At 37.0% G+C, this 24,452-nt stretch overlaps 1 protein-coding gene across 5 annotated transcripts in view; it reads right to left on the reverse strand.

Moving 5' to 3' along the window:
• PIK3C2G (phosphatidylinositol-4-phosphate 3-kinase catalytic subunit type 2 gamma) overlaps positions 1-24,452 on the reverse strand; it is a 539,869-nt gene that overhangs the window by 124,843 nt on the left and 390,574 nt on the right. For all 5 annotated transcript variants that reach the window (XM_086713962.1, XM_086713961.1, XM_086713960.1 and 2 more), the window contains 2 exons: positions 5,478-5,658; positions 3,599-3,706 (listed from right to left, as the gene is read on the reverse strand). In XM_086713962.1, coding sequence (XP_086570088.1) covers positions 3,599-3,706; positions 5,478-5,658 — 289 coding nt within the window. The remainder of the gene's footprint in view (positions 1-3,598; positions 3,707-5,477; positions 5,659-24,452) is intronic.

Genomic DNA, 24,452 nt, shown 5'->3' on the forward strand with positions numbered 1-24,452 from the left:
GACAAATAGTATGCACAAATTGTTATCTATATGGTAACAGAAAGAGACACCGTATCTTCTATCCAAGAGCCTACAGAAAGTTGGTATGAACATATATACATATGCATTAAGTTGAAAATAATTTACAAGACCATTTATCATAGTTGAATGGAGAAGCACTTAAAAAAGACAAGTCTTTCAGAGATGAGCTGAATTTGAAGATTGTGAAAGACAGAGATTAGCAAGCAGTTTTTTTTTAAAGGCTTTCTATGAAGGGAAAGGCAAAAATGAGAATTTAGACTAGATGTTAAAAGTGGATTATGAAGGCCACAACCAAGAAACAGGAAAGAATGAATTAAATTCTTGGAAGATAATTTTATTCAAATGGTGAGATAAAAGAGCTGGAATAGAGAAAAGAAAATAAGGAAAGCTAGAATAGATAACGCAAGATATGACTTCTGTTCTTGAGAAGCACACACTAATGACATAGATTTAAAATAGTTTTTAAAAAAGGAAAGAAACCTATTAGTAAATGACGTGTGTGGTCCTCACTTTCCCAGGAGCAGAGAAGAGATTGCATTAAGTTATAACCACTCTCCCAAATGGTCCATTCCCTAGTGACCCAAAGGAAATGGTCCATTGTGATTAGTGCTTCCAAGGAGAGACAAGGGTAAAAGTTCTTTGAAAGAAGGTTTAATCCAAAGCTGAGACCTTTGCCCTCCATCTTGGAGAACCATACTTTAAAAAATGGACTGAGCTAGGCCTGAGTGCTTCTCCCCAGTGTAATTCACTGATGGTGATTAAAATAGAATGTTGACTGTAGTCTTTCCCATAGTCACTACATTCATAGAGCTTCTCTCTAGTGTGAACTCTCTGATGCATGATAAGCTGTGAACTATCCCAAATGGCTTTCCCATAGTCATTGCATTTATAGAGTTTCTCCCCAGATGGGTTCTCTGACATCATAAAATTGGTGCTATAACCAAAGATTTTTCCATACTTATTACATTCATAGGATTTTTCACCAATGTGAATTCTCTGTTACACAACAAGATGTGAGTCTTGATTGCATATTTTCCATATTTACAGGGTTTTTTGCTTGTGTGAAGTCGAGTGACATAAAATAAGACATTTACTCTGATTGAATGTCTTATCATGCTGTATTCCAAATGTTTTTCTCTGGTACGAATTTGCTCATAGCCAACACGTTGAGAGTTCTGACTGAAGCCTTTTCCATACTGCCTATATATTTTTTTTCAACGTTTTTTTTTTTTTTATTTTATTATTTTTTTTTTTGGGACAGAGAGAGACAGAGCATGAACGGGGGAGGGGCAGAGAGAGAGGGAGACACAGAATCGGAAACAGGCTCCAGGCTCCGAGCCATCAGCCCAGAGCCTGACGCGGGGCTCGAACTCACGGACCGCGAGATCGTGACCTGGCTGAAGTCGGACGCTTAACCGACTGCGCCACCCAGGCGCCCCCATACTGCCTATATTTATGTGCTTGTTCCCAAGTGCAGAGGCTCTGATGTCAAATAAGACATTTGCTCTGACTGAAAGCCTTACTATGTTCATTATACTCACAGAGATTCTTCCCATTATGGATTCTCTGGTGGTCAAGATGGTTTCTTGAGTGAGCTTTTCCACACTAATTTCAACTGTAATGCTTCTCACTTGTATGAGGTACTTGATGTTGGAAAAGGCTTTTACTCTGAACGAAGGCCTCCTACACTCATAAAATTTATAAGTCTTCTCCAGAGGATATTATCTGAGAGTCAATGCGTAGGGAACTCTGAGTGAAGGTTTTTATATATTAAGCACATTTATAAGGTTTTCCTAATTATGGAATCTCTGATCTTGAATGAGATGGGAGCAATGATGACAGGTCTTTCTATGCTTGTTACATTCATAGGGGTTCCCTCCTTTGTAGATTTTCAAATGAACCATCGTCTGAGAGGTCTCTCTAAATGTCTTATCATATTCATTACATTCTTAGAAGCTCTTGCCAGTATGGATCTTCTGATACAGGTTCTAATTGAAACCTTCCCCCATTCACCACACCTTCAGATGCTATGTATGTTCCTTCAGACCTCCTTATTTGGCAGGACTATAGAATAGACTAAAATGTTTCCCAGGAGAGAGTGTCACCTGGTCACATCTGCTGTTTATTGCTCTATACATAGGTGCCCAGCCTTGTGTGAGGCACAGCTGACCAGAACAAATGGAGAAAAGAGGTAGCTGCTTGGTGCACTTCCCAGACTCAGGAAAAGTGTCTGCAGGTAAGTAAAGAAAAGGAGTGTGGTCCCAATTACAGTGCTAGGTGTGGTGCTAGGTGCAGTGCTAGGTCACCTGGGCTGGTGACCCTCAGCCTGATCATCTCACATGGGCATCCTCAGTAGCCACCCATTAGAGCCAACGTCCCACATCTTCAAGGCATACAAAAAACCAAGACTTAATATGGCATTGTAACTGAAAAATATGTTTTCCTCCTTAAACAACAAATCAAGAAAGCAGCAACAACAACAACAAAAATAATATCTGGACTCAATGATCCATACTGTTCTTTCTCCTTTAAGATACCATGTCTTTGAAATGCCACATTTCCCTATATTATCAGCATTAATCAGTGGATATTGCTAATGACTAAAAAGTTACACAATTTTTGAAAATTAGCAATGATTTGGAATTTAGCCCAGATAGACCTTATATCAACTTATAAAATTTGATGCCTTATTTTGTTATTTTTCAAAATATACTTGTGCAGCATATTAGGAAAGTTTCTAAGGTGTCTGTGAAGCAGCAAAGTCGTAAAGGCAATAGTACCAACTTCTTGGCAAAACTTTTTATATTCATGCTAATAATGGCCTAATTTTTCTCCTAAGTATTGGATTTGTTTCCTTGATTGTCATATGACTTTAGTCAAGTGACATTTATTGTGCATGTGTGATAGTTTAACCTCTTTTCTTCTAAGTCTTGCTTATCAGTCCTTTCTCTATTTGCATTTCCTAGTCTTGGACTTTTGAGGAGGAGGCTAATAAAGTTCATGCAAAAAAGGAGAAAGAATGATTCTAAGTTAAAGTGTGACTGGCAGAGGCTTAAGAAGAAAACGAATTTGTGTCTCATGCAAGGAAGGTCACTCCAGGCATAAGTAAAATAACAAAATATATTATATGGCACACTGACCCATGAGTTTCAGTAAATTTTAAATTAAATAAAAACTGAGATGTTGTAGCTAATAATATCCTTAGCATACTAGGCATGGGTATGCACATAATCTAAATAAGCATGAAATTAAACCCAGCCTGCATAAGGTCACCAAATCAACCATTTTGAATAAATTAAGAAATCAATTTAGGGAGAAGTATCATTATTTATTTATTTATTTACTGAACTGATAGTTTATTTCTAAACCTACAAATCTTATGATGAGGTCAATGCAATCTCAACCTTACACAGTGCATCAAATGCAGCACATAGTATGGATGGGATTCGATTGCTTTTTTCTTAAGGTACTTGCAATGACAATTTACAAATTGTTTTTGCCATTTTAAAAAACATACAGTGAACTAAATAATGCAAAACAAAAACATTCAGTTTATCTACCAAATAAACTGACTTACATCATGATCAATACCCCTTATACACAGGGCAGGGTTCAGAGGAAGGTGACAGGTATTTATACACTGAAAGAATTCTTCTAGTCTGCCAATCTCTTTCTTCAGTACCTCCTGTGAAAAATCATTAGAAAAAGCATTTCAGAAACTGTAGAGAACTTGAATTTTCTTTCAAGTTATAATTTTCTTCTATTGATTAAATAAACTCTAATTCTGGGGCTGCATACTTGGATGCTTTGGGGTCAAACTGGTTATGTAGCCATATACAAGGAGGCAGTGAGCTAAAGACAATAGGGAGTGTTGGGGAAAATGGGGAACTAGAGCTCATGCTCTTTCTACAGGATTTTAAATTCAATTACAAACAAAACCAAAACAAAGAACTATTGTGTTCAAACAAAACACAGGATGGGATGGATTTGACTTGTGGCCTACCAACTTGCAATACCTGCTTCAAGTAATGATTAACATGATCGATTTCTGATAATTTCTTTGAATCTTAGTTTGTAACTCTCAAGATTTATACTTAATAGTAACAGTAAATTTTATTTCTTTAGTTTTAGTTTCAGTTTTTTTTAGTTTTTAGAGAGAGTGAGGGGGGGCAGAGGAAGAGAGAGAGAGAGAGAGAGAGAGAGAGAGAGAGTATGTCAAGCAGACTCCATGCATAGCACGGAACCTGACAAAACATGGGGCTCGATCCCATGATCCAGGGATCATGACCAGAGCTGAAATCAAGAGTCAGACACTCAACTGACTGACCCTCCCAGGTGTCCCAGTAATAGTACATTTTAGAAAACAAATTCACATATATTAAGAGTAATAATGGCAAAAGATGATAATGCAGACAGTTGATAATTGTCAGAAATAGCAATGTATTTGAACAGATAGTTTACTAAATGCCAAGGAGTATATTTCCGATACTTGACTCACTACCTTCCATAGTTCTCTGTACATGTGGGAAGGTCTGAAACCACAAACAATACCTTTAAAATTGTGTATCCCTTATCAAAAAGTGCGGAAAAACAGTAACAATTTAAAAAATAATTCAAGAGCCACCTGGGTGCTTCGGTTGGTTAAATATCCAATTCTTCATTTCGGTGCAGGTCATAATCTCACATTTCATGAGATTGAGCCCCACATCGGGCTCTGTGCTGACAGCATGGAGCCTCTGCTTGGGATTCTCTCTCCCTCTCTCTCTGCCCCTTCCCTGCTTGCTCTCTATCTCTCTCTCAAAATAAATAAAAATAAACTTAAAAAAAACCCTTTTTTAAAAAAACTTAAATTCTAGTTAGTTATCATACAGTGTAGTCTTAGTTTCAGGTGTACAATATAGTGATTCAACACTTCCATACAACACTAATTAGTACCTTTTAAAAAGAAGTAGAGAAAAATAGCAGTAATTTGAATTGTGCAAATTTGTAAATGCTTCCTCCAACTCTTTTTTATTTTCTTATTTTCATGTGAAGAAGTGTTATCATAAAAACAGCCAGTCAAGGTGAGAGAAATATATTTATTTGAAAGAATAATGTCACTATCACTTTGGAACTTAATGCAAGTGGTCAAAAAAGGTATCAGACTTACTTAACTGTAGTATGCATCTCAAGTTATGTGAGGAACTTTAAAATGTAAGAAATAAAGATGGACAGGTTTTATAATTTTAAACCAGTTTATTTAGCTTACTTTCAACTTTTTGCTACCACCAGAAAATAATTAATGAGTATAAACTTTAGACTGTAAATTGAAAAAAAATATCTTGATTAAAGTAATTGATTTGGGTACCTTAGAACTAAGTATAGACACGGAATTTACTTTCTAAGCTATGAAATTAAAACTTAATTGAACAAAAGATTAAAGAAAACACTACATGAAGATTAATTTCTCAACAAACCTGTCTTTGAGGGTCACTGGCAGACTTGACTTTTTCCCCAATGTCTCCCAGAATTTTAATAAGTTTCTTCTCTTTGGAAAACTCATCACTCAAGGCTTTTCCTGAACAGAATTGGAGAGCCGCCAATAGTTTCTGATACCAGCTTTTAAAATAAGTTTCATTCTGTGCATCCTTTAGCAGCCTGAAGGAAAGAGAGAAAAAGAATTCTTGTATCTATAGCTGATTTTTTAACCACCTCCAGCAAGAACAATCAGTGCATTTCGGACTAATCTGTATTTGGTGGTTTGGGCAGTTTAACAGCCTTGAATGGGGGAAAATGTTGTTTATTCGTTGGCAGTCATCAAATTCCATCTGATAGTTAATGAGATTCCTAGAGTGAAGAATCAATAAGAGACCTGCTTTTTATTCATTTCAGTTCACAATGCACTTTTTCTTCTTTCAGGCTTTTTAATTCTATAACAAATACTTAAGAACATATTTTTGACTTATTAAAATAAGGACAAAGAATTTTAGAAATAGTATTTATTAGCGACTTTACTATATTGGAACTCAACCATAAAACCTACGTTTTTCTACTTTTCTTCAAAAGACCATGTCCCCCACACTGTCACATACCTATGTATTTCTCTTTCTTCTAGTACCTTCCCTTGACTATCTGCAGGAAGATATTGTAAAGGCAAGAGCATGATTTTTGTTTTCAGGCATCTCTGGATTCAAATCTCAGTCCTATACAACTTCTAAGTAACTTAGGTTACTTAACTAGGCTGAGATTTTCTTTCTTTATCCATAAAATAAAGTAATAACTCTGACTATGCACAGCTGTACAGAACACAGAATGAGCTAATGCATTCAAAAGGGCTTAGCACAATGTACCTACTAGTCAGCCAACATTAGTTCATCTGTATTTCATGGCCTCCCCAGCCAACTTCTGCCACTGCCTGGCTGCATGTGCATGTCATGAACATGGGAGGCATAGAACATAAAAGAGTGAGAATGCTTTGCTAGATAATGGAGTGGTAACAAATATTTTACTACTCTGTCTGCCATGTGACAATTTTTATCGCCTTGAAACTTATTCTAATATACTTAAACTTTACTTTCTATTATGCCCTAAACCACTGAAATAGAATAAAAAAACTAATACCTTTGAGTGTTAACCTCTCTTTGATTGATTCTTTTAATCTTAACTGGTCTCTAGTCTTCTCCTTCTCTGAAAAATTAACTTTAAAGAAACTAGAAGAAAGTTATTGTGGGAATGGAACACTAAGAAAAAAAAAAAGATTAAATGCACAGCAGTCGAAAAATATATAGATGAATTTCATTCTGCATTCTTAATTTTGCATCTCTGCCTAATATGTATTATGCTATAGAGACTCTAATACATTATTTTCATTTGTTTTATGTTCTCCGTTTCTACATACTGAAGTTAAAATATAATTGAGTATACTTTTTTTTTTTTTTTTTTTTTTTTTTTTTTTTTTTTTTTTAGGTAAGAGCTTGCTCTCTTGTCATTGTTATAAAGCCAACTTATTGTCTAGCACCTCTTTTGCTTTTACGTGGAATAATAGTTCTTATTTACTTCTGGAAAGCATTTTAAAAAAACCCTCAAGGGGTTAAAGAGGCATTGATGAAAAAATGTAATCCACTGCTTATTTTCAATGTAAGAAGAATATTAGACAATGAATAGTTCTCCTATACTTACCCTTATGGTGAAATTTTAAAATGTCAGATGTAATAAATGGAATCTGTCATTATTTGGAAGCTGTAAGAAAATGAGTTTTGTGTGAGTGTGAATTGGAAAGCTGCAAATGCAAGCATCCACATGTAAAACTTCAAGATGCCTTATGTAAATTTTATATCTCTCAGATTCTCTCAGTATTTTGAGGACTTTGGTAATATATCATTTTATAGTGTACTTGGCTTTCAGTGAGGTAGGCAGTTGATGGGTAGAGTGTTTCTATATCTTGACCAATGCTTGCCAGCATTTTCATATACTTCGAATAGTGAATCACTTGTTTTAAAAATATTTTTAACCAGTTATAGTATATAAATATAACTATAATCTCCTAACTGCTATATACATGATAAAAGGAGAAGTTATTTTGTACAGATGAAGTCAGCCTTTTACTAAAATAATTTTTTTAAGTTTATTTATTTTGAGAGTGAGAGAGAGAGAGTGCATGTGAGCAGGGGAGGGGCAGAGAGAGAGAGGGAGAGAGAGAATCTCAAGCAGGCTCCGTGCTGTCAGCACAGAGCCCCATGTGGGGCCCAATACCACGAAGCCATGAGATCATGACCTGAGCCAAAATCAACAGTCAGATGCTAAACCAACTGAGCCACCCAGGCGCCCCTACTAAAATAATTTTTTGAAAACATATGTTTAGAGGTGGGGGCAGTCAAGGGTACTGTCAGAATTATATAATTTGCATTCATAATACTCTTAATTTTTTTCTGTTAGATATGTTATGGTTATTTGATTCCTAGCTCAAAATAAAACAGATCAGGGAAATCACTGGATTCTACTCCTGAAATCAATTCTACACTGTATGCTAACTAACTTGAATTTAAATAAATAAATTTTAAAAAGAATAGAGCAGGGGAGATTTGCAGAGAGAATATGACTGTGCTCTAAAAAAGATTTCAAAGCAAAGCAAACTCAGTGTATTCCACTGTGATTATTTTCCTTGTAGAATATGCCTCATTCAAACCCTACATTCCTGCTAAGATGATACATTCTCCAGGTCAAATCTGGTTCAAGCTCTATGGCTTTTGACTGACTAATGAAGAGTTTGTCTTTACACATTGCAGAAGTGAAATCATGGAGTGATGGAGTGTAGGAGATGACCATGACAGGTAACATAGTCCATCCCTGTGTCCGTAGGCACATTCAGGAAAAATCGCTTCAGAGAAAGCTGGACTATATACAGTTTGAGGTAGAGGGTTACACCGTTCTGCAACAATGGCTTTTATAGGAAGTGGTAAACCCCTCATGCTGTAGTTTTTATCCATTGCCTCTGTTCGTAAGACTAGCAAACAGCTGGCTACTCTCCCTTGAACATTAGAGAAACCTTTTCCAAAAGACATCATTATCTAAGAGAAGCAGTATGCTTATGCCAAATATATTTTTGTTTAATTTTTATTTTTTTATTTTTTAATTTAAGAAATTTTTAAAATTTATTTATTTATTCTGAGAGAGATAGGGACAGCACAAGTGGGGGAAGGGCAGCTAGAGAGGGAGAAAGAGAATCCCAAGCAGTCTCTGCACTGCCAGCACAGAGCCCAACGTGGGGCTCGAACGCACAAAGCCACGAGATCATGACCTGAGCTGAAACCAAGAGTTAGACGCTTAACCAACTGAGCCACCCAGGAGCCCCATATTTTTGTTTAGTTTTTAAAGTCAAGGTCAAGGGATTGAAACATATCAAGACTTGGTGGTGAAAGATCAACCTTCTAAGGTGCATTCAATGTGACTGTGTATAAACCATGAGGTAAATCTTAATGTCAGAGACCTGTTTATCCTAATATCTGTGAGATCCAGGAATAATTCAATTTGATACTATTTTATACATATCTTATAGACTAAGTAATGACAACATAAAATGACAGCATAAAATCTAGCTGATTAAAGGTTTTAACGGTGTTAAGAATGAGAGGTAGGAGCAAGAAAGAGGCGGAAACCCAGGTACCAGTACATTTGTTATAGGATATCACGAAGGTATGTGCCTAAATTAAGGGGATCATAGTGGACTCAGAGAGACCTAAGACACTCACAGACCCCAGTTAGCATGATGGTGAGATTTTCCATGGAAATTGAGTTTGTCTCTATTCCTTCACGCGCATAGCTGCTTCTGATCGCTGACCTGTGAGAGCCGAAGTAGACAGTTCTCACTTCTCAGTCTACCAGCAGGACAGAACCAGGTCATCACACCATCCCTGCTTTCCTTGCCTCTTAACTTCCTTCAGTTCCTAATTGTGGTCTCAGTAGCACAGAATTCCACATTTTACAGGTGCCTTAAATTTTGACCCGCTTGTGTATTTACTATGCGTGAAAAGGGGAACAACATCCTAAATCAGAAGAGAACTGAGTTACACAATGCAGATGAGTGATTTCAGGTCATTCCAGGACCTCCCCTTTCCATTTCCTTCTCTATTTCTTGCTACAATGCAAGGTGTGTGGCTCAGGAGACCAGTTTTTAGTGAGCACAGGAGGATTTTAGAATGTGACTTCTTCAAGTGTTTTTAAAATCCTGGGACATATAAAGGCTGATATTCAATACTTGATACAAATTATTAATTTTAAGATTTTAACAGTGTGATTAAGAAGTAAAAAGCATGGGGGTATGTGGGTGGTTCTGTTGGTTAAGTGTCTGACTTTAGCTCAGGTCATGATCTCACAGTTTGTGAGTTTGAGCCCCACATCGGGCTCTCTGCTGTCAGTACTGAGCCTGCTTCAGATCCTCTGTCTCCCTGTCTCTCTGCCCCTCCCCAGTTCCTGCATGGGCGCTCTCTCTCTCACTCAAAAACAAATAAACATTAAAAAAAAGAAGAAATACAAACAATAATCCCTTTTTAAAATTTTTTTTTTTTAACGTTTATTTATTTTTGGGACAGAGAGAGACAGAGCATGAACGGGGTAGGGGCAGAGAGAGAGGGAGACACAGAATCGGAAACAGGCTCCAGGCTCTGAGCCATCAGCCCAGAGCCTGACGCGGGGCTCGAACTCAGGGACCGCGAGATCGTGACCTGGTTGAAGTCGGACGCTTAACCGACTGCGCCACCCAGGCACCCCAATAATCCCTTTTTAAAAAGAAGTAAAAAGCACGTATCTCTTTAGTCTTTACAACTTTTACTTCCTAGTGTTTAAGAGATTTATTTAATATATTCCCAAACTGAGGAACTTGACACATTTTTAGTCCTTACAAGACAATCATTTCCTGTGACTAGTATATTCTTAGAATATTGATTTGCTTTTTCAGAAATTTAACTTTCATTGAGTTTTGCATATAAGGAGCATTATATTGGCAAAATCTACAGAAATGTGATTTCCATTCAATAGTTATTTGGCAATATCTGTCAATAAACCATTTTGTAACAATTCTTATTTTAAAATGTTTATTTATTTACTTTGAGAGAGAGAGCACACACAGTAATGACATCCATACTGTAGAGATTGTATACGTTTTTAGAACACTTAAATATACGGAAGGGACCCATAAAGTATGTAGCTGACTAAATTGTATCCCCATATGTAATTTATATATGTAATATTTATTACCACCTCAAAAGTGTTCTCTTTGAAGTGTTATATGTGCACACTAATGATGTCCCGTTGTGTTCTCACTATATAGTAGATTTGATTATTGCTTCCAACTCTCTGCTTTCTCCTCTGAAGGAGATTATACATCTCCATGTGTGACTTCCAGTGCCTTCCCGTAGGCAGAGTTTACTTTTCTGCCTGTTGTCAGGGTTGGTCCTGTGACTTGCTTTGGCCAATAGGATGTGAGTAATGAAATGTATATCCGTGTCTATACAGATGCTTTAAATATGCTATTATGGATTGGTTTGGCGGCTTATACTTTTCTGCTTTCTGCTATGCAAACAGTGTATTCCAGTTGGGGGCTGTTCCTCCAGTCCTGGAGTGACAAGACAATATAAAGCAGAGCTAAGCATTGCTGTGTGGAGTCCAGTGGAGCCGAGCCAAGCAGGACTAGAGCAAGTCTGCAGCCAATGTACTGCATGAGTAAGAAATAAATCTTTGTTGTTGTAAGCCACTGAAATTTGGGAGCTATTTGTGGCTGTAGTAAAAACTAATGAATATGCCCAATTTTCATACTTTCTTTTTCCATTTTCTTTGCTTTTGTTTTTATTTATTTGTTTGGATTGCCTTTAGAATATACAGCATATTTTTTACACATCCACAGTGTTAGCCTGGGGATATTTTGGGGCATATCTAATTACTGAAAATGAACAATAGTCATCTGGAGCCAAGTCTGGTGAATTAGATGAGTGATCAATTTGAGTATACTATTTCAGATTAAAAAAAAAAAACTATTAAAGTAATAAAAATGGTTTTCTTTTATGGACCATAAAAAGCCCCTAAAGGATTTAAAAAATGATTTGATCTGGCTCATTTGGGCATATATATTCTGTTACACTGCTGACATTGTGTTGTTTTATTACTACTAACATACTTTTTGACCCATTTAAAAGTGTGAATAGGCCTATGTACCATCTGTTGCTTTGTCTAGCCAAGTGTTTGAGTACCTAGTAGGAGATTCTTTCTGAGTAAAAATGTACTAATGAGTGGACTAGGGGACTGGCAAGATTTTTTTTTTAGGACTTACAAAACACAGAACTAGACAAAGGGCCTGATGGCTTAAGGCAGTGAGGGAGGCAGTAAATGTAGCTGCTCTGGAAAACTAGGAGCTCTGCTCTAATGCTAATAGCTGTAAGAGTAGAATGGCTGAAGAGGCAGGGGACCGATGGCTTTGGACCAGAAAGTACCCATATCAGCATGTTTGAGAGTCATGAGTCATCAGCTTAGCGAGGAACAGACTATGCCCACTTCTTTCTGCAAAGTCCAAAGAGGAAAGCCCAAAGAGCCATTTATTCAGCTGTGTGCCAGAATGGGAGAGTGTGTTGCCTCATTCCCAGGTTAGATTTCTGTTCTGAAGGAGGGTTTACTGATTTCCCCTGGGCTTATGTGAATAGGAAGAAAATGCTAGGGCAGGATGGAGAGAAAGGATAGGAAAGGAGCAGCCCACACTCCCGCACCTCAACTGTTTGGCGAAGCAAGGATGTGCAAGTTTCTCAAGGTTCAAATAAACACATGGAAGGTAATTATATGTGATCCATATGTAGAAAGGGGTTGATCCAAGGCCAGATATCCTTACGGGATGCTCCTGTAAGACTGCCCAAAGAACTCATCCACATGAGGTAGCTTACTTTCCCAGTGAACCCACACAGGGCCTTGATGGAAAATCAGAGACCTCAGACGGAGGATTGCAATTGTTTGTACAAGTGTGAGCGTCGCTTTTCTTTCTTTTTTCTCTACTCCCAAGTCAAGAGAAGTAAGAACCAGAAAGGAGAGTGAAGAGGAGTGGAATATCAGATCATATTCTCTACCCACTGCAAGTCTCCCAAACTAAAACTTGGCTGGTGCTGGAGAATAGGGAGGAGGAGTGTGTCAAATTGGAGAAGAGATGAAGTTTTAAAATGGACAAAACTAGTGGGAGTTTTTGATCTAAAAGTAAGCAGGAAACTGTGGAATCTACTTTGGTTTTAATTGGGAAAATGTGAAAGAGCAAAGGTAGTACTTTAAAAATAATAAAAACTTTTATTGGAGACTACCAAGTTCAGTCAGTTTAAAGAAAACAATAAGACTTAAAAACCTAAGTTAGTATAAGAAGAAATACAGTTTCAGGAAATGCACTGATGGCACTGCATGAGAGAAAAAGCCTCCAAATGCAGAAAAGAACTGAGGGGATTTTACCTCAAAACTCTGAAGAGGGTTGGCTGAGATTTGTCTTTTTCTTCCCTTGCCACTTCTGTAAAGGCAATGCCCATTTATTTGTGGACGATTATTGCTATACACAAACTTGTTTTCAAGAAGTCATAATTGCAACAACGGGATATTAATACTGTATATATGTGGATACAGAGGTATGCACTTACTATTAAAATTGGTAGCTTATCATCATATTTAGGTAAAATCTTTAACAGATATGATCAGGCACACATTTAATTATAAACTTAAATGGCATTTTTTTCCCCAAGGGAAAATTAGCCACGGATGGTACTCAGTTTGTGTGAACACCCTCATCAGGATTCCTGTTATACAGCAGTGATGTCCTCTTAGGATCAGCTGGAAGCTATGAAGGGGAAAAAGACAAACTATGCTGAGCAGATAAGCTCCCCTGAATAGATTTCTGAATCTATAGGAAGGAATCAGAGCCCTTTCCACTCGTCTTGCTGATCCACTAACATGTATTCACATGTTTACACATTAAATATTCTGAATAATGTGACTTAAAAGCCAAAACTCTGTACTTCTCCATTCCAACATACACTTACTGCTTTCGTAGAAGTTATTTTTTTTTCAAATCACTCTTCTAAATTAAGGATTAAGCTGTGAATAACTGTTAGTGATCTTTCTCAGCCCCCACCATTTCACTCCATATACACTTATTAATTCTAAAACAAAAGAAAACAAAACCAAACAGATTGAATTTTAGCCCTGGACACCCTTCACAAGAGATAGCTATCCATGAGACCTTCCTGAATTGCATCTCTCTTTTCTCACATTCTGGTTTTCTCCTTTCCCTGATCCCCGAGAATCTTTGTACTCCTGCTGCTCTTTCTTTGCTGAAAACTCTACCTAGTCCTGCTCTCTCTTCTTGTCCTGTTGTGCCAGGCACCTAATTATTCCTTGTCCTTCTTATCCTAGTCAAACCTATTATCTCTCACTGTAAATTATACTCATATACTCGGAGAATAATATCACTTGAGCATGGGGCTGAATGATATTTTGAGATAATATCTCCCACCTTTTACATTTATTAGGTGAGAAAACTGAAAGATTAAGGAACTTGCCTAAGATACTATGACTAAACCCAGAGTTCCTAAACCACTGCTTCAGGCTCTTTCCGTAGTACCATATTCTGTGTCTGTTACGGATGAATGACTTAATGTTTATGTCCCCACACCCCCAAATATATATACTGAAGCCCTAACACCCAGTATGATATTTGGAGGTGGGACCTTTGGAAGGTGGTTAGTTTTAAATGAAGTCATAAGAGTGGGACCCACCTAATGGGATTAATACCCTGAAAAGAAGAATAAAAGACTGGAGTTCTGGGACACCTGGGTGGCTCAGTCAGTTGGGCGTCCGACTTTGGCTCAGGTCATGATCTCACAGTCCGTGAGTTCGAGCCCCACGTCGGGCTCTGTGCTGTCAGTTCAGAGCCTGGAGCCTGCTTTGGATTCTGTGTCTCCCTCTCTCTCTGCCCCTCTCCCATTCACGGTCTGTCTCTGTCAAAAAATGAATAAACGTTTTTAAAAAAAAAGACTGGAGTTCTCTGTTCTCTCTGCCATGTGAGGACAGAGCAAGAAGGCATACAGCGTCAATCTATACACTGGGAAGACAGTCCTTATGGGAAAATGGAATTGGCTAGCACCTTGATTTAGGATTCCCCAACCTCCAGAATTGTAAGAAACAAATTCCTGTTATTGAAAGCACGGTCTATGTTACTTTTTTTTTATTGCAACTTGAGCTGATTAACATAGTGTCCTAACAACCATTAAAACATGATTTGGAAGACAATTTTCTGCTTGCATTACCTCTGGCAAGAAACTTAATGCATTAGTCCTTCACTTTCCTAGTCTGTAAAAGTTGGAATTGATGAGGTTTAGTAAGCTACCTTCCAGCTACAGGGCTCTATATTTTAATCCCTGATGAATTTATCAAGCATTTACTCTATGCCAGTCATTTTTCAAGCATTCTACATAGCTGTGTTTGGTAATCTTCATATTTGCCACAGGTAACGACTCCTTCCGTCTCACAAAGATATTATGGTTTATAGAGGTCAAGTACTTTGCACAGTCACCCAATCAGTGTACCAGGGATTCAAATTTAAGTTTATCTGGCTCCAAGGCCTTGGTTCTTTACCACTGTGCTATACCACCTCCTGACATCCTGACACAGGTACCAGCTAATGATTTAGCCTGAAACTAATACACATCTAGGAATCATTTCCTGCCATTTTAATCTCTTTGTCTGGCTTCCTGTTTTCTAACCCTCAGAAGTCTCATGCTCTCCAGATTGCTTTCTTTCTTCTCAAAGTTCTTCATTTGTCCTGCTACCTATAAATTCCCTCTCCACCAAAAAATCCAATGATATTTTCCTATTTTTAACTTTTTTTTGGAAACTTTAAAGAAAAGTTTGTTAACATAGATATATTTTTGTGTGAAATATTTATAAGCAGGAATACTTTTCTTTCTCTTGCCTAGCCTACAAAAAGAACAGAGTATGTGGGCTTTATTTTACATGTGGACAATGCCAAATCACACACCTGACTCACCTCTTCTCCATCCTTCCTCACTTTAGAAAGTGAGACCAACACCACAGTTTCTAAGGATCTGGCCTCCTGTGGTTTACTTAGACTACTGCTGGGTGGGGCTGGGAGGAGAGAGAGAAGATGGTAAGTTGAAAGTGACACCCTGATTGCATTTGGGAATCTAAGAATTCAGATGAACTGTGCACACAAAACAGATGTACCTTGAGCTACCCACCTTAATTGGGCCTGTAGTTCCAAATTATTTTAAGTTTTGGCAAAAGAGAAATGGGGTGTCACTAACACCAGCACATGTGCTGTAATAAAATAAATCCTGCTTGACACATAATTAATGCTGAAATCCATGCTCCTGGAATTTTAAATTAGTCCAATAGATGTCTACATTTTCCATTACTTACTCTTAGAAAATATGGTTCTGAATTGAGTTCCTAACTCAGCTCTTTTCTTCTTTTTTTTCCCCCTGACTACATATACAGTTACTTTAAAGGCAGTATAAGCATCTTTTTCATAAAGTTTTCTTAAAATTTCTTTTAACAGCAAGGCAATTCCTTTGCTATATGAATGTTTCATAAGAATAGTAGCCTAACAATAAAAATCCTCTTTACCCCTTAGCTTTTTGTTCTTTCACAGCCCTCTCATGAAAGCTGGATAATCATCATATTGTGCAGTGAACAATTCATGTGTTTGAACACAGCCGGAGGGGCAGGTTTATAGGTGTAAGGCAAAGCTAGCTTTGAAATACCTAGTTTCCCTGGAACCTTAGTTTCAAATCACCGCTGGGGCAGCTGCTTCACCCTTCATTCTTGAGTCACAAATAGTGTGGTTTATTCTGTGAGGATATTAAAAGTTCCCTGGGATGTTATCCGTAAGATTTGGAGCCGTGTTTGATGTCCTGAGAAAATTTCTGGGACATTCTTGCTCACTGTCATGAAACAGCATGTGCCCTGAAGTCAGCTAGTACCATTTAATCCTATTCCTTTGGGAAATTCAATAAAGACTTAGTAGTGTTCTATAAGGCCTCCACAACCTACCTATTTTTCTGTTGATTTATGTGATGATGTTATCATTGTTCTTGTACGGATTAAACTTGCCAGGCAGGGATAAGTGTCCTGTCCACTATATCATATGCATATAAAAAGAGGACTAAGCATATTCCATTTCCAATGTTCTCTACATCACTGCACAAGTGACTTAGCAGTCTCCGACCTCAGTCTCTCCATTTGTAACATGATGATAATAATGTCTGTCCTGTCATCAAATCTATGTTTCTGTTATGGTCCGAATTGTGACTCCTAAAATTCACATGTTAAAGTCCTCACCCCCAGGGTATCTGTATTTAAAGAAAGGCCTTCAAGGAGGTATTTAAGATTAAGTGAAGTTCCAAAGGTGGGAACCTAATCCAATAGAACTGGTGTCCATATAAGAAGAGGAAGAGAGACCAGGTGAGCATATGCACAGAAGAAAAGGTCATGTGAGAACCCATCAAGAAGGCAGTTGTCTGCAAGCCAGGAAGGAGGTCTCAACAGAAAGCAATCCTACTGGCACCTTGATTTTAAACTTTCAGGATTCAGAACTGTGTGAAAATACATTTTTATTGTTTTGACCACCAAGTCTGAGTAATTCTGTTATGGCAGCCCTAGCTGACTAATGCAGTTTCCAACCTGGAACTCTTTTGTTTTTTTGCAATCCAGACCTACATGTTCATCTCTCTATAAGATAACACTCTTAAATTTTCCTAAGGCATTTCAACTTCAACATGACTAATTTCATTATCATTCCCCCCAAGACCTTCTTTTTCACCTGAATTACCTCCATGAATAGAATCACCAGCTTTCCATCACCCTAACTAAAAATGAAGCAGTCATTCGTGATTCTTCTCTCACCTTTGTACACCTCAAAATTGTTACCATGTCTTAACATGTTCACCATCTAAATAGCTCTCAGATCTAATTTCTTCTCTCTGTTCCCACTGACAGAATTTAATTGAAGCCTTAATTTCTTGAAGGTATTACTGGAATCTTCTGGTACTTGATTTTTCTACCATATGCATCTTAATGTTTTTCTCCCTCAAATTAGTCCCTTTTACTTAGTCAAGTGAAGTCCTGTTCTTGTAGTTATAATCCATATAGCCTTTAGGATAAAATAGAAAGTACTAGTGTAACTTGAAGGGCACTCATGAGTTAATTTCTTTACATCTTAAAGTCCTGTTCATGTGCTTCCATTCCAAATGTAAAGTACTACTTATAATAACTGGCATCTTCTCTGCCTTCTCAGGCTACAATGCTTTTGCATCATCTCATCCTCTGTGTCTAAAATTATATTTCAGTATGCCAACATCTGTTTATCCCCTAATGTTCTACTTAATTAACACATTTTCCAAAAAGTCTTTCCTGCATAGGTGTGCAGAATCCCCTTTGTGAAGGTGAAGTACTTACCTGTATCCATTATTCTTTTAAAACTTGGTTTATTGTGGTTTTTAAGATTGTGCTTTAATTGTTTTGTTTTGTTTTAATCTCATCCCTATTTGACACTAAATTCTTTAAGGGCTTCTTCTGATTGTGGCAAGAGTAAGCAGTCAATTTGTTGAATAAATGAATTGACTACTAAGTAAATACATCTGGTTTTCCTAAAATTGGATTCTTCTATTTCTTGATTAAAATTTTAGCATATGAACTCAAACTAATTTATTAATTATTCTGGAATTATAAAATCTTATTAAACTATATTTTCACATGCTGTTTTCTCTACTGTCCAAAAAATTAATACTATACATATATATGCAGATATTTAATATATATTTGTTAACCTACACATTAATTCTTTGCAAACTTTGAAACATTCCAAGAGGTTACTGGAGATGCTCCATCACATTTTGATTTGAGGACTCAGATCATGGGGAAAAAATATTGGAGGGATTTTTAATAAGAAAAAATAATTGTTTAATTAAATGAATTTAGTGGAGGATGGTCGATGGAAAGTCCATCACTGGCAAATTAGCTAAATGTTAGGCAATTTGAAGAGAAGCTTTTTTCCATCAGATAAACCATATTATTGTAGAATTGGAATTTCTTGCATCTCAGAGGGAAAAAATATTATAAGTGTTAAGAAATAAGTGATGTCTGTTTGTGAGGGAGTGTGTCTGTGTGGGAGAGCAGATTGATTTAGGTAAGTAATCAGAGCATTTGTTTGCAAAGGATTTTCAAAAGCTTGTTTGTAAGACGCTTAGACTCTGCTACCAATAATATTGGTTAAAAAAAGAGTCAGACTCTAAAATCTAGTCCTATTTAAGAAATGACCAGTTAAAGGTATATCTATCAAAATTAAAATAGCCTATAACAATCTATTATTTCAATTGTTATTTTTGTTTTAGGTCCTCTTTAGAAACCAGACTTTTCCATTTTGAGCCACCAAATCATTTAGTCCTTTATGGGACTCTCCCTTCATAATGATCTTTTAAGAAAAGTTTCAAGAGCCTTACTTTAATGACACTCTTTTTTTGTCTCTGAAATCATCAGTGGAGGTTGGAAGATAGCACTCAAAGGTCAGATAACTGAAATTGCTTTGGAATTAATTGGTTAGTGATTTTCTTTCTTTCTTTCTTTCTTTCTTTCTTTCTTTCTTTCTTTCTTTCTTTTCTGACACACAGTTTTAAAAAAAGTAGTTTACTGTTCACGTTTCTTAGAAAATGGCATTTACTACTAGTCAGAATTTGAAAGAAAATTATTAATTTGAATTATGAACCAAATAATATTTACATGCTCTGTCTTTGAAGGAAGTTCTTCCCTAAAATAGTATTTTCCTCTGTATTAGTATTTTACATTAGACAAATTTAATAATTCTTAACTCCTCACTTTCTTATTTTTATTCTTTAACTTTTTTCTGTTCCCCTTTATTTCAATTAGCAACAGAACAAAATATATGATCTATTTTAATGGTTTTTCTGATTACAGTGTAATGATTTTTTATTTTGACAAATAAGGAAAATAGGATACTAAGAGGGTATGTTATTGATGAATATTTCTTGTTTTCTTTCTAAGAAGTCTGGAAAGGTGTATATAGACAAAGAATCCAGCAAGAGATTTGCATGGCAAATTCTGATTCAGATCACCTCATTTATGGTCTCATTTCTCTCTCTCTTGGATTGGTCATACCATTGGTAATCAGTGAAGTGTTTCTTTCAGTTTGAAGGCCTTGAAATGTAGGCAAAGGCTCAGGAGTCAGATGTATCTGAGTTTGTAACATGACTGATCCACTTAATTGCTCTGTGACTTTTCACTTCTGACTTAATTTCTCTGAGCCTTAACAGTATCTAATAATTGCTGTGAGGATTAAATGATATAATTTAGGAAAGTACCTAATGAAAATCTGACATTAATATCAGCTCAATAATAATAGTAGTTGTTCTTGCCATTCCTAGATATATGCAGTTTTCTTTAGATGTCATAAGTATTTTTGGTTACAGTGTGGCTCATTTTATGAACACACACAATGTGTTTCTCTATACATGACTGAATGGGAAATCTAAAGTTTTCTCAATCAGAATAACTGCTAACTTAAAGGTATTTCTTATTTGAATGGTATTTAGCCAACAAGTTCAATTTATTAAAAACAATGAAGAAGAATGGTGAAGCTTTCTCCACTGTTCAAGACAAGTCTGGCTTCAAGGATATTCAAGTTCAGTATCTTCAGTTTGTGTCAGGTCATTGTCTAAACCACTGGCAAAACAACCACTACACTAACAAACAAAACAAATGTACAGTAATAATAACAGCAATGATTGAAATCAAGGCACTGATGTAAGAACATATGGTAATTGATTCAGCAAGCACTCTAAAGTGATCATTATTATTACTGATAAGACTGAATATATCTGAGTATTTTTCTTAGTTTTTCAACATACACTGAATAGTTGCTCTACATATATCATTTGTACTTGACCCATAGAGCTGGGCTTGTTGTTTTTAATATTTAATCTGAACAGGTTGAGCAGGCAAAAGAGCAGCAGTCATAAGCAGAAGATGGATATCGACATTGTAAACCTCTATACCATATAAATGGCTGGCTGGCCCAGAAACACAACGCAATTTGTTTTTTCATGAGACATGTGTTAATTAATTACTTCCATGTTAAGTTTGCACAGTAGTGGAGAGAATAATTATTTCTTTCAGTGTTTGCCCAATGAAAAATAACCCAGAAAGATAAGCTATAAAATAGGAGTTAAGACTATTCATAGACTAAGACTATTCATAAGACTAAGATTCATAGAACTAATGTTATTTAGAAGTTCTTTTTTAATTGTAAAAATAGTATATATTTTTATTATTTTTTATTATTTTTATTTATATTTTTAAATGTTTATTTATTTTTGAGAGAGACAGAGACAGAATGCGAGTGGGTTAGGGGCAGGGAGCGAGGGAGACACAGAATCCGAAGCAGGCTCCAGGCTCTGAGCTGTCAGCACAGAGCCCGACGTGAGGCTCAAACTCAAGAGCTGTGAGATCATGACCTGAGCCGAAGTCGGACACTCTACCAACTGAGCCACGCAGGCGCCCCTATTTTTTTTTAAACAAAATTTTATTTAGAAGCACCTTCTTTCTCCCACTCCCAACCCCATTAGAAAAACAGATAAAAAAGATTTGCCTAATTGAGCATGAGAAAGGCACTAGACCACTGTTGGTTTTATTCTCTCCTTTCACACGCCAAAAAACTTGAAGGGAACTTTGTGGTTTGAAGAAAAACATGGTTAAAACATACTGGAATAAACTTTTCTATATTTAGAAATGCAATGGTTTAGGCCAGAAGAGTAAAAGTGACTTGTTCTAGTTTATGCAAGTATTTATTTATTTATTCAAAAGATAGATCCTAACCACCTACATAGAGCTGTTAATGTGGTGGTGTCCAAAACATGGCAGCACAGAAGTGGCCAAGACACTGTGGTGATCATGATGACCAAAATTCTTGGCCATGTAGTTTACATTATAGTGAGGAAAGAACAGATGCTAAACAAATACAAAAATGAATAAGCAACATAATTTTAAGACGTCATATAAACAACCAGAATGTGACCTATAGGTAGCTAAGTGAAGCCACTAAAAGAGCATCTTTAGACACAAGTCCAGGGTATAAAAATACAATTAAAATATCTACAGATGTTTTCCTAAGATGTGGATGCATTTTAAAAGAAAGATACTTAAAGCAAAAGCAAAAGAATTAAAAATGTATAATTGTCACCACTTCTTGAACTAAATTAATGACTGCTTAATCTATTTCTTCTTTTCATGTTTTTACATATTTGAGTATATTTTTGGAATTAAGGAATGCTGAGTGTCCTTTCAAATTTGAAAATAAAGATAAGTTTAATTAGTTTCTGTTTGGAATAAGTTAGTGAGGAAGTCCAGTTCAGTTTAAAATAATAGAATCACATTTCTCATAGCTTTCTAAGGGTAAGCCACTTGGATTTTTTTGATGCAGTTTTGATTTTGGTATAAATACATCATCTTGTGGTTTCATAGATATTCTGTGAATAATTAACACCCAAATATTCGTAAATATTGGTTACTGACCATGGGTAATATATTTTTAGGCACTGTGAGAAAACCATTGATTGAAGCGAAGGAATCCCTAGCTTCAGAGGCACATACAATTTCATTGGGGAAGTAAGGTATACTTAACTACACGTGGTCTTAACATTATGAGAATCAAATAATGGCATACAAATTTTTGTTACAGAAAATTAATTAGGAAGAAATTGCTGTTCAGAATGATAACAGAAAAGTCAGATATAAATTAACTCCTAAGACATAACTAAAACATGGATGGGTATGAGTTGCAAAAGAAGTAAGTGATATAGGGAGTATCCAAAAATGAGACTTTCAGAAGGAAAGGCTCTGTGATAGGAATAAACAAGGATTATTCAGGCAATAATGACCTGAAATCTGACTAGAGCAGAGAGTTTATGGCAGAGACTAATGGAAAAAGAGTTGTAAAGACAGATTTGGTGATAGATTATGAAAGACCTTAAATATTTAGCTAACAAGATGGGATCTGTTCTATAGCTAGAATTAGGGAGAGTAACGCAGGCATTCCAGATTTTTGAGTAGGGAAGAGGTGTTAAATTTATAGAAGATGAGATTGGTCAAATCCTGAGCACTCATTTTGCAAATGAGCAGAATAAGTTCCATGGAGAGTAATTATCTTGCCTGAGGTCAGGCAACAGGTTCTTCGGTAACAGTCACTTGGTTTCCAGTGCATATTTATAGCTTCTCAAGATGAGGACAAGTTTTTGTTTATTCCTTTTCACACAATTGCATTGTTGAAAGTGGCTATTGTACATTAGACGACAGAGAAACAATTTATTTTTTCAACGTTTATTTATTTTTGGGACAGAGAGAGACAGAGCATGAATGGGGGAGGGGCAGAGAGAGAGGGAGACACGGAATCGGAAACAGGCTCCAGGCTCCGAGCCATCAGCCCAGAGCCTGACGCGGGGCTCGAACTCACGGACCGCGAGATCGTGACCTGGCTGAAGTCGGACGCTTAACCGACTGCGCCACCCAGGCGCCCCCAGAGAAACAATTTAGACTAAATCTGGTAAAATGCTTGAGGCCTCATAAAAGTCCAAATCAGTGTTTCCTGACTTCTTAAAAACTATTCTCTCTTTTGATAAATAAAACCAATCTCATGTCCTTCTTTAGTACTCTCCAGAAACTTTGAAATCAAGTAAACTATTTTGATGATAAACAATCAAATATTATAATGCCGAATTTGATTTTTCAAACTACACATACACCTATCGATGTGAGCTATGTCTCTCTCTCCTCACTCCTGACAATGAGAGCCACTAACCCAAACCATTACCTGAAATTGTAGCAGGAAGGAAGGAGGAGTTGAAAGAGATTCTTTTCAATGTTTATTTATTTTTGGGACAGAGAGAGACAGGGCATGAACGGGGGAGGGACAGAGAGAGAGGGAGACACAGAATCAGAAACAGGCTCCAGGCTCTGAGCCATCAGCCCAGAGCCTGACGCGGGGCTCGAACTCACGGACCGCGAGATCGTGACCTGGCTGAAGTCGGACGCTTAACCGACTGCGCCACCCAGGCGCCCCTGAAAGAGATTCTTTGAAGAAAGAATCTCTGGGATTTACAGAACTTGGAGACTGGATATGAAGCTGAGAGAAGGGGTGGTAAGGGTGTCTCCAAGGCTTAAGTTGCCAGAGTGTTCATTCAAGGAATGTCAACAGGTCAGATAGTTTTGAGAAAAGCCATATAAACATCAACAAATTGTTCTGAAGCACAGGAGTTTTCAGAGCCTTAAACATCTTGAAGTGCACTGTGACTTTCCATGACGGGAAAAACACATCTAGCCCTTTGAAAGTTTACTTTGACCACTGAGCCCTAACTGCATGAGACAGTGGCTCCTGAAAGACATTTTTGAGATATGTACCTCTAAGTTATCAGAAGGTCTCTCAGATAGATGATAGCTCTATCATCAAGTGGCAGAGACCCTGGAGCCAGTGTCTTCCTACCTTGACCTTTTGCCCTGATTTTAATGCTTCTACCAACCAGCAACTTTGCCAAATACCCTGCGCTTGACTAATTCCCAACCCATGTTTGTCTGGATTATGACCTTACCTGCCCCGATGCCAGCCACCTATCTTTACTCATGCTTATTTTATAATTAATAATCTCCCAATTTAGGGGCATCTGGGTGGCTCAGTTGGTTAAGCATCTGACTCTTGGTTTCGGCTCAGGTCATGATCTCAGGGTTCATGAGACCAAACCCTGTGTTGGGCTCTGTGCTGACAGTGAGGATCCTGCTTGGGATTCTCTCTCTACTTCTCTCTCTACCCCTCCCCCACTTGCACATGTGGTATCTCTCTCTCTCTTTTTCTCTCTCTCTCT

Source organism: Puma concolor, chromosome B4 (genome assembly GCF_028749965.1).
Source record: "Puma concolor isolate L17-30 chromosome B4, mPumCon1.1.hap2, whole genome shotgun sequence".
Classification (NCBI taxonomy): Eukaryota; Metazoa; Chordata; class Mammalia; order Carnivora; family Felidae; genus Puma; species Puma concolor.